This window comes from Schistocerca americana, chromosome 1, assembly GCF_021461395.2.
Source record: "Schistocerca americana isolate TAMUIC-IGC-003095 chromosome 1, iqSchAmer2.1, whole genome shotgun sequence".
NCBI classification, from domain to species: domain Eukaryota; kingdom Metazoa; phylum Arthropoda; class Insecta; order Orthoptera; family Acrididae; genus Schistocerca; species Schistocerca americana.
Window position 1 is genome coordinate 774,625,971 of NC_060119.1, and position 16,673 is coordinate 774,642,643.

Sequence of the window (16,673 nt, forward strand, 5' to 3'; positions counted from 1 at the left end):
GATTTGACGTACATAAGACTTTCGCTTTGAGATCTGTTCGTATATACGCGCCGACCCCGCCACCTCGCTTTTTTGATCTGTCTGCCCTAAGAAATGTGTACCCTGGGAGATGAATAGATGCAGTTGATATATGTGGTTTCAACCACGTTTCAGATAAGAGGATTACGTGGTAGTTTAGTTGGTTGAAGAGGAGGCTAAGTTCTTCGTAATGTGCAGGTAAAGACTGGATGTTGTAGTGAGCTGCTAAAAGTTCTGACGCGTTCAGCTGAGCAGCCTGGAGTAGGGTGGCAGACTTGTTTGTCCCTTTGTTAGGCACTACCTGCCGCGAGGGGCACTGGCCGGTGCTTCCGCCAAGTGACATAACACAGGGGTGTCCGAGATTTTGCGCGCCCTGTTTGTGACTCCGCGAGTGCCGAAAGAAAGGCGACTGCAAGAGATTTCCTGAGGTTGCGGGAGTATAGAAAATGGATTAGTGGTATTCGGTGCAAGGAGAATATGACAAATAATAGTGACGGCTGTGTGTCACTGTGTATCCTATGACGTAAGAGGAGAAATGTAATTAGCGTATTTGAAACAGGTTAGGGTGGAAATAAGGGAAAGGGGAGTGATTTAAGAGGCCGATGCTGCCAGCAGAGAGAATAAGCTTAATAATTAATAGATTATCGTAGGAAGCTAGAATTAAAATGAAATTTACTAAAGTGATACTGGTAGTGATTATCGTAGGAAGCTACAATTAGATTGAAATTCGCTAAAGTGATACTGATGGTGATTTTTGTTATGAACAATTTAAACTGAAGAGATGGGTGATTAATGAACTAAATGAGAGACTAATAATTGCAATAGAACTATTACAGAATGGAAGAGAATAAACTGAGAAAATGAAAAAAGTATTAGCAGCAACTAAAATTAAGTAATGGTTAGAGCTACAGACACGTTATACCCAAGAAAGAACCATTATAAATCAAGGAAATAATACAAACTCTGACGTCTATTATAAAAGTAAGTGACTGAAGACAACATTCCAAACACATTACTACTTTTACACTTAAAAATTATTTAGAATTTACTACCAGTGAAGTCTACGTAAAAGCAATTTTGGTCCTTGTAGATGTTCTTTTTAGGGATCTGTAACTCAGTCAGCAAAAATGGAGCCCTCGTAGGATCACACTGTGTTGTCCGCCTGTGTGTCCGACAATTGAAAATATGTCTTCTCAGGAACGTGTAGACGTAAGTAATGGTTAGAGCTACAGACACGTTATACCCAAGAAAGAACCATTATAAATCAAGGAAATAATACAAACTCTGACGTCTATTATAAAAGTAAGTGACTGAAGACAACATTCCAAACACATTACTACTTTTACACTTAAAAATTATTTAGAATTTACTACCAGTGAAGTCTACGTAAAAGCAATTTTGGTCCTTGTAGATGTTCTTTTTAGGGATCTGTAACTCAGTCAGCAAAAATGGAGCCCTCGTAGGATCACACTGTGTTGTCCGCCTGTGTGTCCGACAATTGAAAATATGTCTTCTCAGGAACGTGTAGACGTATCAAATATAACCTTGTGTCACATATTAACATCTACCGTTCCCTGTGGCACTGAAGCTTCTAAGTCATACACTCAAAAGACGCCACATATTTTGATATGCTTAAACTCACACGTAAAAACCTACAATACATTCCCCGTTGGCCTAGAATCATGAGATTTGACAGTAAGAAAGATTTTACAATACGACTAAAGGAAAAAATCCTAAAATTGTTAATTTGTAATTACACTGCCCGAAAAAAAATTTTAGTCATTTGTTATCCGACTGTCTGTCAATTCACCTGATAACACCTACTTTCCTCAGCAATGAGTAGACGTATCAAGCTGAAATTTGTGTAGCATATTGCCTATATTTCTTTGTTGGTGTAGTAAACGTAAGTTTCTAAGTAAATGAAACCAAAAGATACAGCCGTATTTCAATATTCGCAGACTCACTCATTAAAATCAACAGGTTACTTCCCTTGACCTAAAATAATGAAATTTGGCAGGAAGCAAGATGTCACAGTAACGTAAGGGAAAAAATCAGAAAACTGTCAATTAGTAATTACGTCACGGGAAACAAATGTTTTTCTTGTTATCTGTTATCCTACTTCAGACCTGCCAGTATCAATGTCGATAAGAGGCAATAATAGTCGGGATTTTCGATTCCCGGGTTAGATGAACTGCCTGTATAGACAATTAAGTTTGTACGGAACACTGAAAGCGCGAGTTCTACTAGCAACTGGCAAATTTTTTTCTTCTGGCTTTGTGTGTAGCGACACGTTGTGGTTACGCACCGCTGCAATGCATAACGTCCTACTTTCACACTAAAATTTGATGGTAGCCTCTAGCCGGAACTAGTTATCTGAGAAGTTGTACAAATACACTGAAGTGCCAAAGAAACTGCTATTGGCATCCGTATTCAAATACAGAGTTATGTAAACAGGCAGAATACGGCGCTGCGATCGGCAACGCCTTTATAAGTCAACAGGTGTCTGGCGCAATTGTTAGATCGGTTACTTCTGCTACAATGGCAGGTTATCGAGATTTAAGTAAGTTTCAACATGCCGTTATAGTCGGCGAACGAGTGATAGAACACAACATCTCCGTGGTAGCGATGAAGTGGGGTTTTCCCGTACGACCATTTCACGAGTGTACTGAGAATATCAGGAATCCGGTAAACATCAAATCTACGACAGATCCTGCAAGGTCTGGACCAACGACGACTGAGGAGAATCATTCAATGAGACAGAAGAGCAACCCTTCAGCAAATTGCTGCAGATTTCAATGATGGGCCATCAGCAAGTGCCAGCATGCGAACCAACCAACGAAAAATCATCAATATGGGCTTTCGGTGCCGAAGGCCCACTCGTGTAGCCTTGGTGACTGCAAGAGACAAAGCCTTACGCCTCGCCTGGGCCCATCAGCATTGACATTGGACTGTTGACGACTGGGGACATATTGTCTAGTAGGACGAGTCTCATCTCAAATTGTATCGAGCGGATGGACGTGTACGGGTATGGAGACAACCTCATCAATCCATGGATCCTGCGTGTCAGTAGAGGACTGTTCAAGCTGGTGGAGGCTCTGTAATGGTGTGGAAAGTGTGCAGTCTGCTACGTCTAGATACGACTCCGACAGGTGACAGGTACATGAGTATCCTGTCTGATCACCTGCATCCATTCATGTCAATTGGACAATACCAGCAGTACAGTGCGATACGGCACACATCCTGAATTGTTACAGAGCTGTTCCACGGACACTCTTTTGAATTTAAACGCTTCCGCTGGCCACGAAATTCCCTAGACATGAACATTATTGCGCATATCTGGGATACCTTGCAAACTGCTGTTCAGACATTATTCGAGTCCATGCCATGTTGTATTGTGGTAGTTATGTATTTTCGCTGAGGCTTACACGATGTTAGGTGTATTATGTGGAGAGACAACCCCAAAATTAAAAAAAAAGCAGGACTGGCAATAAAAAATAGTCACTCCTAACGTGGCTAGTGGTAGCACGTTGAGAATTACTGGGTGGAAACGTAAAAGGTGGTACTTCCTTACAAGTGTGACAGCAAAGCAGACCAGAGTGGCGAAGGGTAGAAGCAGCCCGGTGAAGTGACTAAGACGGAGTAACAGGCTAGCGGAAGTAAGACTATCTTGTGGACTGTGTGACATCTTGTAATCGTGACAAGGAGCGCTGGGTTGCTCCCTTTACAAGTCAGAATAATAATGAATTTTATTACATAATAATACTTAATCGTTTAAAAAATCAGTCTAGTAGAACACTGTGCGGCTTTAAGTCTGAACGCTTATTCAAAGTCAACTGTCAATTTTTTTTCTCGAAAAATTTCTACTTTCCACTGCATTCAAAATATGCCTTTCTCCTTTTTTGTAAAGTATTTTAAGATTTTGTGAAGCACCTAGGTAGTGAACTCAGATATAAGGGAAAAGCTGTGTAAATGACTATAAAGAAGTGGGTATGTACTGTGTCGCAGGCAGTAATTCTCCTAACAAATGTACAGTCGTGGACAAAACGAGCGAGACCCCTCGCCTTTTCGTTATGCTGATCCGCACGGCTTTAAAGTCTGCTACACAGCATAACAGGCAAGGCGGCCAAGTGCTACCAACATACCATGCACAGGCGTGAAATTGAAAAACTATCCGAACTTTGTTAGACTGTTTTCAGTCCAGAAAGCTCTGCGCAACGGAAACTGCATCATTTTGCCATTTTCATCGCGAAATTGCCGGCTTATTCATGTCTGGGGTAATAATAGGGGACTGTTTGCCTGGGTTGTCTGCTAGTGTAGTGAAAGGTGTTTGCTACTGCAAGGGAGGTCTGGTTTGTTTTCGCTTCTAATCTCGATGGAGGCCAGATAGACTACCAGTAAAGCAATTTTAAGAAATTCTCGCACCCCCAATACGTTTTATTGTTACCTTTATTCTGTACTGGCGCCCTGTGGATGTCAATATGAAACTTTCATACGTGTTACTGCCTACTTTTTCCGCTTCTGTCAATAACTGAATTGACTTTGGCACTGAATGATTTCTAACTGAATTTCGTTATGAATCTTAACGCATTGCTAAATTTGCACACTTTCATGGTAGGTCAGCAACGGTAATCCAGTATGACTGGTCTGAACGGTGGCACAGACCTTTTCGCGGCCGGATGCACGTAATATATTCCTAATTCTTAACGATGTGGGGTACTTTGTCTTACTAAAACAGTTATTATATCGATAAGCAGAAATTCATTTTTATTAGTACAGATCATACTAATTAGCGTTTCTTCTTTCATTTATATCTTATATTTACGTGTTGTGTTTAACACACTAATCAGCATTAATATAGTCTTACACATGATTGAAAAGAGTCCGACAAAATTCGGATAGTTCTTCAATTTCACGCCTGTACATAATATGTTGGTAGCACTTCGTTGCCTTGCCTGTTATGCTGTGTAGCAGACTTTAAAGCTGTGTGGCTCAACATAACGAAAAAGCGAGGGGTCTCGCTCGTTTTGTCCACGACTGTACATAGCAAACTGGTAGTTCATTTCAGAAAAGACTCCGAGAACACCTTAACTTAAATAACACGGATCTGCAACAAAAACGCAGTTAAGAGCAAAGCGGGACACAGTAGGGCAAACCCCTCAGAAAATTTAAAAATGCTTCATAAAAAAGGAGAAAGCCATATTTTCTTCACCCTTACGTCACCCGTGTTGGACTTTTCCAGAGAACTGTGACTATTTATGTCAGTAAGATTTCCAATAAAAGAATTACGTGCGTCATTCAGTTTCGAGTCATCTCGAGGCGGAACAGTGATATTATCTTACGTTTTTGCTAGCTGTATACACACAGTTGTTCTTTGCTGTTTCATTTTGCCACAAAAAACGTATAACAGCCACTTGTTAGCGTTATATCGCACTGTTGCTGTTGTTGTGATCTTCAGTCGAGAGACTGGTTTGATGTATTTCCATGCTACTCTATCCTGTGCAAGTTTCTTCATCTCCCAGTACCTACTGTAACCTACATCCTTCTGAACCTGTCTGGTGTATTGATCTCTTGGTGACCCTCTACGATTTTTACCCTCCGCGCTGCCCTCCAATGCTAAATTGGTGATCCCTTGATGCCTCAGAGTATGTCCTACCAACCGATCCCTTCTTATAGTCAAGTTGTGCCACAAATTTCTCTTCTCCCCGATTCTGTTCAATACCTCCTAATTAGTGTGATCTACTCATCTAATCTTCAGCATTGTTCTGTAGCACTACATTTCGAAAGCTTCTATTCTCTTCTTGTCTAAAGTATTTATCGTCCACGTTTCACTTCCATACATGGCTACACTCCATACAAATACTTTTAGAAACGGCCCTAACGCTACAAATTTTAAACGGTAATAGAGATACCTACAATCTTTTCCACGGCATGGTTCATCATAAAAATGCATTTTTAACTTAGTTTCATCCTTATAAGATTGTTGGTATATTTTAGATATGACTTTTATTAAGTTCAATATGGACAAAAGGTGAGTGTTGTGTACATAGTTCCGCGTAGTCAGCGCGTACACAACTTTCCCACTAGAGCGCGCCCCGCTAAGCACAACAGCAAAGGCGCAGCGCTCGTTCGTGTCCGCGCTGTCTTAGAGACGGACCAAATTCTGCTTCCGCCAATCCGCGTATTAATATGTAAGCAGCCAATGAGATTGCTGCTAACGTAGAACCTTTCCTCCTCGCGGATCATACGCGCGCAGTGATACCTGAACGCTTGAGGTATTATAACGAGTGTACAGACCTCCGATTAGTCAGTCTGCCTTAGTCTGTAGTCAAGTTTCAGTCTGCGCCTAATAAGATTATCATATTCCTGTACATAGCCATGATGAGAACTGTACAATTTTGTCAAGTATCAGATACATGTGAGAATAAGATTAACGTACCAAGACCAAAGGAACTTCAGATTGTCAATTGTAAATAGAATCCAGAATCAAGTTAAGTAAGGTTTATGATTGTTATTATTTTAATAAATGTATGTGAAAATTAATGAAGTTCTGTTTAAAGTTGGTCACCGTCAATCTGCTACTCTAAGCGTGCAAGTGGCATTTATATCGTCTGACCTAACGGCAGAAGATAAACACGCCACGATAAGACCGCGAGACATATTGCTGACACTCGCCTACTTTGTCAGAGCCACAAGTCAAATAATCTGATGGTGTGTGTACCGAAGGTCTTACACAGTACGGACACCACAGTGTACTACTCTGTACCATGTAGGTTAAACCTGATGATGCGGCTTTAGGCCGCGAAACCGGTTGTGTATCAATATAACAAGCATCCCAGCTGTCAGCGGAATTCTTAACATTACGCCTTTCAACAGCTTCGGATGGCCGCAATATAAAATACGTTGTACAGAATAGGAATTTCCTCTCTCGCTAGCCAGGAGCAGCAGCAGTGGATTGCCACTGTGTAGAGTTAATGCGAGGCGCGCTGCGTGTTGCAGATCCGGTCGCACTGCTCGTACCCGTGCGAGTGCGGCCCGCGGCCGCCGTCGTGCCCGGCCGGCGTGTCGCTGGTGCGCGACGGCTGCGGCTGCTGCGCCGTGTGTGCGCGCCAGCAGGGCGACGCCTGCGACGGCACCGCCCTCTGCGACGAGCGGCGCGGCCTCGTCTGCCAGTACCCGCACCGCACCGCCTCCACCGGCGTCTGCCAGGGTGAGCCACTCTGCACTGCTCTGCCCACTCGTCATCCACTGCACCGCAACGAAGGCATATTGAAGTTCTTGATGCAATAATTTACCAACAGCCGTATGTTTCGTAGAAGCTCATTTTATTTTATGAACTCCTATGTGCTACCAGTTTCGGCATTACATTGATGTCATCTTCACGCCCCACTTGTCATAGTCGCAAAATCGCTATACTCGTAAAGGACCATATAACTGGATCCGTGCCGGCAGGAGTGGCCGTGCGGTTCTGAGCGCTGCAGTCTGGAACCGAGCAACCCCTACGGTCGCAGGTTCGAATCCTGCCTCGGGCATGGATGTGTGTGATGTCCTTAGGTTAGTTAGGTTTAATTAGTTCTAAGTTCTAGGCGACTGATGACCTCAGAAGTTAAGTCGCATAGTGCTCAGAGCCATTTGAACTGGATCCGTGAATCAATCGACCTGCTACAGTTCTTGGTTGCCAGGCGACACAGACTGGAAAAAAGCATACTGAAGTGTACTTGCGGCACATGAAAAATAGTCCAATTGGTTTTGCTCTACTGCTAAATATGATTTCACGTTTGGGGAAGAAAATGAGTCTGTAATTGGCAGATGCAGAAGTGAAACAGGAGACTCTGAAACCTCCATCAGCGGTACAGTTCTTTTCACAGTGGTATAAAGGAAAAAAAAAAAAAAAAAAAAAACAATACAATACGGGTTTACAATGCTTGCAATTTATATTGAGGTGATAAAAGTCATGCGACAGTGATATGCACATACACAAATGGCGGTATTATTGGGTACCCAAAAGGGCAATGCATCAGCGGAGATATCATTTTTAATCAGGTGATTTATGTGGAATGGTTTCCGACGTGTTTGTGGCCGCAGACTTCGAATGCAGAATGATATGTAGTGGCACCACCGTTTAGGATAGGGAAAGTTAGTTTTGTGCAATATTCGGAGCACGAGTTACAGCCAGGTGCGGGCCGGATTGCAATAAGTTACGCATACCAGCAGTTGCGAAGCAAAATAGAGGCCACAGGGGCGTAGAACTGCTGCAGAGGGCGCAGACAGCAGTTTCAATGGCGCAAGTCACAGGCAGAAGGGGGCCACTAGATAACCTAAGTGTTATGCGTACATGATGCGAACCGGCGTGCTTGGCAAAACAGAGGTGCACAGCCGATTATAAACAGGTGCCATTTTCTAACGAGATTGATTCAAGTGTGGCAGCTCCCCCCACGGCGGAGCGTGTCACATCGCCGCGCTACACGCAGCAACAGATGGGGCGACAGCGTCCCAGTCCACAGCGACTCGTTGGTTCGACCCTCTGAGGCCGACGTGGGGTCCTTAGCCAGCCAGTGGCTGTCCTCTCTTCGGTTCGCTATCGTGTGCACTCGTCTCGGCTCCCGACACACTCCACAGACTTCCAAGGCGAGGGCCATGGACACGAACACTAGATAGTGAGCACTTGTTGGTCGCCGCGATCTCAGCCACTCCAGTGAGGAGAAGGATGCAGCTGGCCGCCCACAGCTGACACTGAGCAGCATTGAGTCAGCTGCTGATGCAGCCATCCTGACTTCATTGCAACTCAGTGGGCCAGCCAAGGCCGGCACGACAGACCGTTGCGTTGCACAGGCCGCTGGGTTGCTTCCTCAGCACTGCAGCGCCATGTGACGCAGACTGAGGTGAACGGAGCATTGTAGTGGAAGTGAATAAATCATTTGGAAAGTTCTCGCCGAGTTTCAATTCGCCATATTTGGTGTCTGATACCGCAACAGATAGTTGGAGCTAGCGATATATTCCGGGACCCAAAATGTCAAGAGTGTGCCGAAAAAACTAAATTTCAGGCATCACTTCTCACCACAGACAACGGACTTCATTGAACGACTGAGAGCAGCGGCGCTTGTGTAGAGTTGTCAGTGCTAACAGACAAGCAACACTGCCTGAAATTACCGCCGAAATCAATGTGGGACGTACGGCGAACGTGGCGAACATATCCTTTGGGATAGTGTGGCGAAATGCGGCATTAATGGGCTGTGGCGGCAGGCTACCGACGCGAATGCCTTTGCTAATAGCACTGCATCATCTGTAGCGCGTCTCCTGGGCTCGTGACGACATCGACTGCGCCCTAGACGACTGGAACTCCGTGGCTTGGTCAGATGAGTGCGGATATCAGCTGCTAAGACCTTATGGTACGGCGCAGACTCCACGAATTCGTGAACACAAGTTGTCAACAAGGCACTGTGCAACATGGCAGTGGCTCCATAATAGTGTGGGACTGGACTGGGTGGTCTGGTCCAGCCGAACCTATCACAGACTGGAAATGGTTAGGTTCGGCTATTTGGAGACCATTTGAAGCCATTCATTGACTGTAGGTTCCCAAAACAACGATGGAACTTTTATGGATGACACGGCACAATGTCACTGTTGCTCGAGTTTAGTTTGAAGAACATTGTCGACATTTAGACCGAGTGATTTGGTTACTCTGATCGCCCGACATGAATCACATAGAACATTTATGGGACACAGTCTAGAGGTCAATTAACGAACAAATCTCTGCGTCGGCAAGGCTTTCGCAATTATGGATGGTCATAGAGTCAGCATGACTCACATTTCTGCAGGGAACGTCGAACGACCTGTTGACTCCATGCCACTCCGAATTTCGGCACTATGCCTGGCAAAAGGGGGTCCGGCACGATATTAGGACTTGAAAACTTAGGTGGTCGCCATTTTCCTTCAAACACAGTTCTTTTACAGAAGTTGCGCATCACATATACCTGGACTGTCACTGGAATTTGTTTAAGTTCCTCCCCAACCGGATCCTTAAAAAGTTCCTTGATGGTGTGTGGTGGGTTACATCGTAAAATCTGAAGTTTCAGGTGATTCCAAAGGTAGATATCACACGCTGAAAAGTCAGGGGATCTTGAAGGCTAGAGAGTGTCCCCGTTCTCTGAATTTTAGTTGACCAGGAAAGACGTTGTGTACTGCGTTAGTGGAATGCCGTGAGCTATTGTGTTTGCAGTTACAGGATCAGCAAGCTGTCGCGCTGGGATATGGTTCACAGTAGTAACACTGCTGCAGTCGTCTGAATAAGTACAAAGGCCCTGTGATTCCAGTCGATGATACGCTATTCCACATTAGCACTTTATGACTGTCAAGTGGCGTTTCACAAAAAATTGCAGCATTTTCACTGTGACCAGTATCAAAAGTTACCTTGATAACAAAGCTTAACACAATATTGGCCCCATCGCTGTCGATGAGACTGCCGCACAGGCCTGGGTTGTCGTTCATTTGTTCCGACATTCCCCGCAAACGCATAGTCTCTTTGGAATGTCATCCACATTCTGTTTTTGCTCTATCTGAATTTTATATGCGTTGCTGTTCCTGGCGTAATATTCGCCATTCACTGGGGTGAGATATGTGAAGGTACTTGGGTGCAGAACTCCTGGACGGGGCTGAAGGCTTCTTCCGCTTTTGCAACATCCTTTTGGTATGCACACGCGATTTGCAACTTCGACCACTCTTTCGCATCGTATTAACCGTTTCTTCAATGTTCTGCACCCACACATTGATACGATGTGCCTCCGGGCCTGGGGCATGACGTGCAAGACTGTAGTAAGCAAGGAACAAAAGTGGCAATGGAGGTGTAGTTGTTTCTGTAAAACACCTTCATGTCAGCATCGCGTTGTTCACCGGTCCATGACGCCATCTCAATTCAAAATCGATATCAGGGTCACTGGAAAAGGTTTGTTGTCAGATAACATCACTCGCGTTATCTGATTCGTAAGGTAGCATGCTATTTCCAGTGCTGCCAAATCGCCCGTTTCACTGCCCCAGCATGTTTTAGCCGTTATCTGTTGAGCAGCTGCTCTTATATTCATATCATTATAAGTGTTCCAGAGGTGATGTCTGTCAAGTATGTTGGTCTGGGCGTACATACAGACATTAATTTTAAAACAAACCTTTATTGTTTCTGCAGTATCTTAGCTATTGCCCATATCTCTTTCCTCTTTTAAATTACACCCATCTTTAGTAGATTATTTATTTTACTTACCAGACTCACAAATTCTAAACATTTTACTTACAGTTGCCTGCCTACTCATCCAGAATGTTTCTTCTCACCTACGCACACGTAGATTTTGGAGGGTATATGTGCCGAATTTCCGGAAGTGAAGTGGAGCTGGGTCTCCTAATCTAAGGGCAACATGAGAAGAAACGTAGATTTTGCCAGGACTCACCACTAACTACAACATCACGTCTAAAAGCACATACGAACTGTTAGTCGCCCGAGGCGGAACACAAGCGCTATTGGCGCTCCACAGTTTTCGCAGTTTTGAGTGTGATAAACCGATGCTGCAATGCTCCCTTTCGGCTCATCAGAGTAGACGGTGTCACAAATTTAGCTAGTAAAATCCGTACAATTCTCATTTTTATCTACACATAGAAGCTGACTTCCGAATTTTTCTTGCTTTGATTCCACGTGTGCCAGACTCGTGCCCAATTACAAATTATAGATACTAATATTTCACTCCTCGAGTCAGTTCCACATAATCTTTCCCTGATTGTGTCAGTACATCGCGATATATTATGTATTTTCTAGCATTTGCCAGTGTATGGAAAACTCTTACTATGTAGTCAACTGTAAACTTAATTTTTGTTTTTTATAAACTTCTAGCAAGGGAATCCGTATCCAGATCACACGTTCCGTAATCTCACTGTATAACTACTCTAGAAACAGGTATATTTTTCAGAATTTCCAAATGTATATTTTGAGAATTTTTCGTGGGTTCCTACTGACGTGCACAAATTACTTCGGCGTTCGTGATTTACAGTTACTGTTCTAAGAGTCTTTCACTCCAAATTTCAGTCAATATCAATGGGAATCAACATACATTTTTGAGAATTTTCGAAAGATAGGAGTCTTGTGCATATCCTATTTCGAAGTAATTAGTGATTTAGTTACTGTAGCATATATACGTGTAACTATCATGTAGTAATACATCTAGTTTTCCCTTTCAACAGGAATCAATATTATCAGCATTTATCTAATACACTGGTTAGCCAGAAAATGATGGCCACCTGTCTAATAGTTGGTATGTCCATCTTCGGCACGGATAAAAGCGGCGGCGTATCGTGACATGGAAGCAATGAGGCCTTCATGGCCGCTGGAGAGAGCTGGCACCACATATGCAGACGCAAGTCACCTAATTTCCGTAAATTCCGAGGAGGGGTGGGGGGTGACGAGGTCCGACACCACGTTCAATCAGATGCCACATGTGTTCGATCGGGTTCAGATCTGGCAAGGTTGGGGGCCAGCACATCAACTGTAACTCGCGACCGTGTTCCTCGAACCATTCTATCAAACAGCTGGCCTTGTGACATGGCGCATTATTTTGTTGAAAAAAGCCACGGCCGTCGGGAACATGACCGATCCGAAGGGATGTAGGTGGTCTGCAAACAGTGTAAGATAATTCTTGGCCATTATGGAGCCTTGCACAAGCTCCACTTGACCCATGGATGGCCCCGTAAATGTTCCCCAGAGCGTAAAGGAGCCGCCGCGAGCTTGCCTTCGTTGAGCTGTACATGTGTCGAGGAGGTGTTCTTTGGAAGACGACGATTTCAAGATTTCCAATCGGCATGATGAACAAGGTACCGGGATTCATCAGACCATGCAATCGTCTGTCATTGCGCCAACATCCAGTGCCCATATCACTAACAGTTGCCGATGTAGCGGTGTTCTTGGTTTCGCCACGTGTTTAAAATACTTTCAATTTCCGAAATGCTCGTGCAGAGCCTCCGGGCCATCACAATCTGCCCTCGGTCAAACTCAGATCGATCGGTTTCTTCCCCATTCTGCACACGGACAGGACGCGCACTGACGCTACATGCAACGTGGGTGTATGTGACTACCAGTCATTCCTCGCTAGGCGACGCTGCTATCGCGTGGACGGGTTTAATCAATAGTAGGTCGGTGGTAATAATGATATGGCTGATCAGTGTATGAAAGTTACTTTCGTGTTTGTTAGAAATTTTAACCTCAAAAAAGTCTCAGGACATTTGTTGCACAGGTTTTTCGGTTGGCTTAGTATAAATCTCGTTTTGCGTACTAATTTCTTCAGTTCGTAAAAAGGAGTAGTAATACTTTTGGCTCAGCAGATCCAGAAATTGAATGAGAATCGGCTGGCTTATTTCCAAGTTCTGAAAAATATTGAACAGCCCACAATGAGCCCGCATTGTGAAAGTACTGCCGAACACGGAATGAGACAGTTGACGTTCGTAAGCAGCTGGAAATCGCTGTGACTGCTGCCAAACGATTGGAAACTGATGCGAGCGTGAGTGTTTCCAGAACTGACAGTTGGGTACTGCGTATATCTGTCTTCTTTACAGGAAATAAGGGATCCATCACTACTCGTTCACTTGACTGTGAGTTGTGCGTGAGTGGTAGGGCTAAGCGCCTTCTGCAGGGGAGACAGGGTCGAGGGAGAAATAAGTGTGAAATTCCGATCCCGCTAATCAACAAGTTCGAGGTACCATGCGTTTCACTCGAACCTAAACTGAGCTAGAGAGGCTGGCATCATATTGCTGGAAACGTTCTGTGTCCTGTGTCAAGAGGTGGCAAACATAAAAGATTAAGGGTTTACTAATCGACTAATCGCTAGCCGTTGAAGCGTACGGCGGGAAATGGCACACCTTAGAGAAACGCCAGCAAGGGATGTGAAGTAACAGTGGGTGCACTTCAGGTGTATGACAGGGGGCCTCACTGAAAGTGTTGAAGGGGGGGGAGGTGAGGGGGTGTACAGAGCGCAACCAACTGTAGATCGTCGCACACGTTGGAATAAATTATGCTTGTCGTCTGGGCTATGGGGACATTTTTGGATATTCCAGTGACTAGCAGAGGAGTTTCACAAGATCAGCGTTTTGACAGCACTTACAGACTGCTGTATTACACACCAAAAATATATTAGTTTCTCCTAGATGGCTACATAACTACAAATCAGAGTCTAAATACAAGTCACCAAGTTTATTCCGATCACAATAAACACCATTCTCCTCGAATGTAGAGACTCTGGATAAAATACACAATTTCTCTAATGCTCACTTTGAATGAACGTTCAAACTGGATACTTTGTATGTTACTGATTCAGAATCCTAGCCAGGATAGAGTAGTTGTCTGAGAAGTCACTCGGAGGTCCTCCATGACCATTGCTAGGCAACTAAAGGATAACGATAATACTAGTCTGAAGTAACTGCTGATCATTTCACTTCACTGGTGTCACAATTCAACAGGAGTTGGGTGGCTCTCTAAATACCGTTTGAGTAGAACATCACTTAATCCATTCTATTTTCGTAAACATGATCATTGCAACGAAACAGCGCGGCGATTTTGACATGTCACCTGTCCGATTGTAGCCTTCTGCGAACGAATGTGTTGCTATTACACTACCGGCCATTAAAATTGCCACCCAAGAAGATGACGTGCTACAGACGCGAAATTTAATCGACACGAAGAAGATGCTTTGACATGCAAATGATTAGCTTTTCGGAGCATTGACACAAGGTTGGCGCCAGTGGCGACACCTACAACGTGCTGACATAAGGAAGGTTTCCAACCAACTTCTCATGCACAGACACCAGTTGACCGGCGTTGCCTGGCGAAACGTTGTTGCTATGCCTCTTGTAAGGAGGAGAAATGCGTACCATCAGGTTTCCGACTTTGATAAAGGTCGGATTGTACCATATCGCGATTGCGGTTTATCGTATCGCGATATTTCTGCTCGCGTTGGTCGAGATCCAATGACTGTTAGCAGAATATGGAATCGATGGGCTCACGAGGGTAATACGGAAGCCGTGCTGGATCCCAACAGCCTCGTGCCACTGGCAGTCGAGATGACAGGCATCTTATCCGCATGGCTGTAACTGCTGGTGCAGCCACGTCTCGATCCCTGAATCAACAGATGGGGACGTTTGCAAGACAACAACCATCTGCACGAACAATTCGACGACGTTTTCAGCAGCATAGACTATCAGCTCGGAGACCATGGCTGCGGTTACCCCTGACGCTAAATCACAGACAGGTGCGCCTGCGATGGTGTACTCAACGACGAACCTGGGTTCACGGATGGCAAAACGTCATTTTTTTGGATGAAATCAGTTTCTGTTCACAGTATCATCATGGTCGAATCCATGTTTGGCGACATCGCGGTGAACGCACTTTGGAAGCGTGTATTCGTCATCGCCATACTGGCGTATGACCCGGCGTGATGGTATGGGGTGCCATTGGTTATACGTCTCGGTCACCTCTTGTTCGCACTGACGGTACTTTGAACAGTGGATGTTATATTTCAGATGTATTACGACCCGTGGCTCTACCCTTCATTCGATCCCTGCGAAACCCTACATTTCAGCAGGATAATGCGCGACCGCACGTTGCAGGTCCTCTACGGGCCTTTCTGGATACAGAAAATGTTCGAGTGCTGCCCTGGCCAGCACATTCTCCAGATCTCTCACCAATTGAAAACGTCTGGTCAATGGTGGCCGAGCAACTGGCTCGTCACAATACGCCAGTCACTACTCTTGATGAACTGTGGTATCGCGTTGAAGCTGCATGGGCAGCTGTACCTGTACAAGCCATCCAAGCTCTGTTTGACTCAATGACCAGGCGTATCAAGGCCGTTATTACGGCCAGAGGTGGTTGTTCTGGATACTGATTTCTTAGGATCTATGCACCCATGTTGCGTGAAAATATAATCACATATCAGTTCTAGTATAATATATTTGTCCAATGAATACCCGTTTATCATCTGCATTTCTTCTTGGTGTAGCAATTTTAAAGGCCAGTAGTGTATAATGCTGATGTTTCTGGGCGAGGAACCCGAGGTACTTGACTATACCGATGGCAGGCCTCAGCCCTAGGATTCATCATCCAGCCTTGCGACTTCGTAGATTTGCGCCATAGATCTGAGAACTATATGGCCCTCTAAGTGCGTGTTTACTACACTTCATAGGCTGCTAAACAGGTAGCTCACTGTGTTTTGAGTTGCATACACGGCTTTTGAGATTAGGTGACTCTCAGTCCAGTCCAGATAACAATAGTTGTAGGGGACATGGAAGTGTCAGTATAAGATTCAGAGAAAGGTTCACAACTTGGCAGAGTGTCAAGCGTCCAACTCATTAACTGGCGAAGAATTCACAACAAAGCGCCAGGCTTTGAAGCGCTTTCAAAAAGCTGCAGAGTTCAAGATACACTACGTGCAGAAATCTGTTGAAAGCCCAAAACCGATAGAAATGAGATACTTGGCGAAAATTTTAGTGTATGTCGAAATTATAGGCTAATGGTAAATGCACGTAGCCTGTTAGTGTCAGCTGACAAGAAAGCCAAGCTCCGAAATGTTCCTTCGTAACTTGCTTAACATTAGAAATCCTGCTGCAGACTTAAATGCTGCCATAGAGGGTTCAGCAAC

The 16,673-nt window shown here is 44.5% G+C and overlaps 1 protein-coding gene across 1 annotated transcript in view; it reads left to right on the plus strand.

The window, feature by feature from the left end:
- Nucleotides 1-16,673, plus strand: part of LOC124594131 (CCN family member 4) — a 372,584-nt gene that overhangs the window by 256,208 nt on the left and 99,703 nt on the right. Inside the window, exon 3 of the mRNA XM_047132491.1 lies at nt 7,015-7,225. Within this exon, the coding sequence (XP_046988447.1) occupies nt 7,015-7,225 (211 nt within the window). The remainder of the gene's footprint in view (nt 1-7,014; nt 7,226-16,673) is intronic.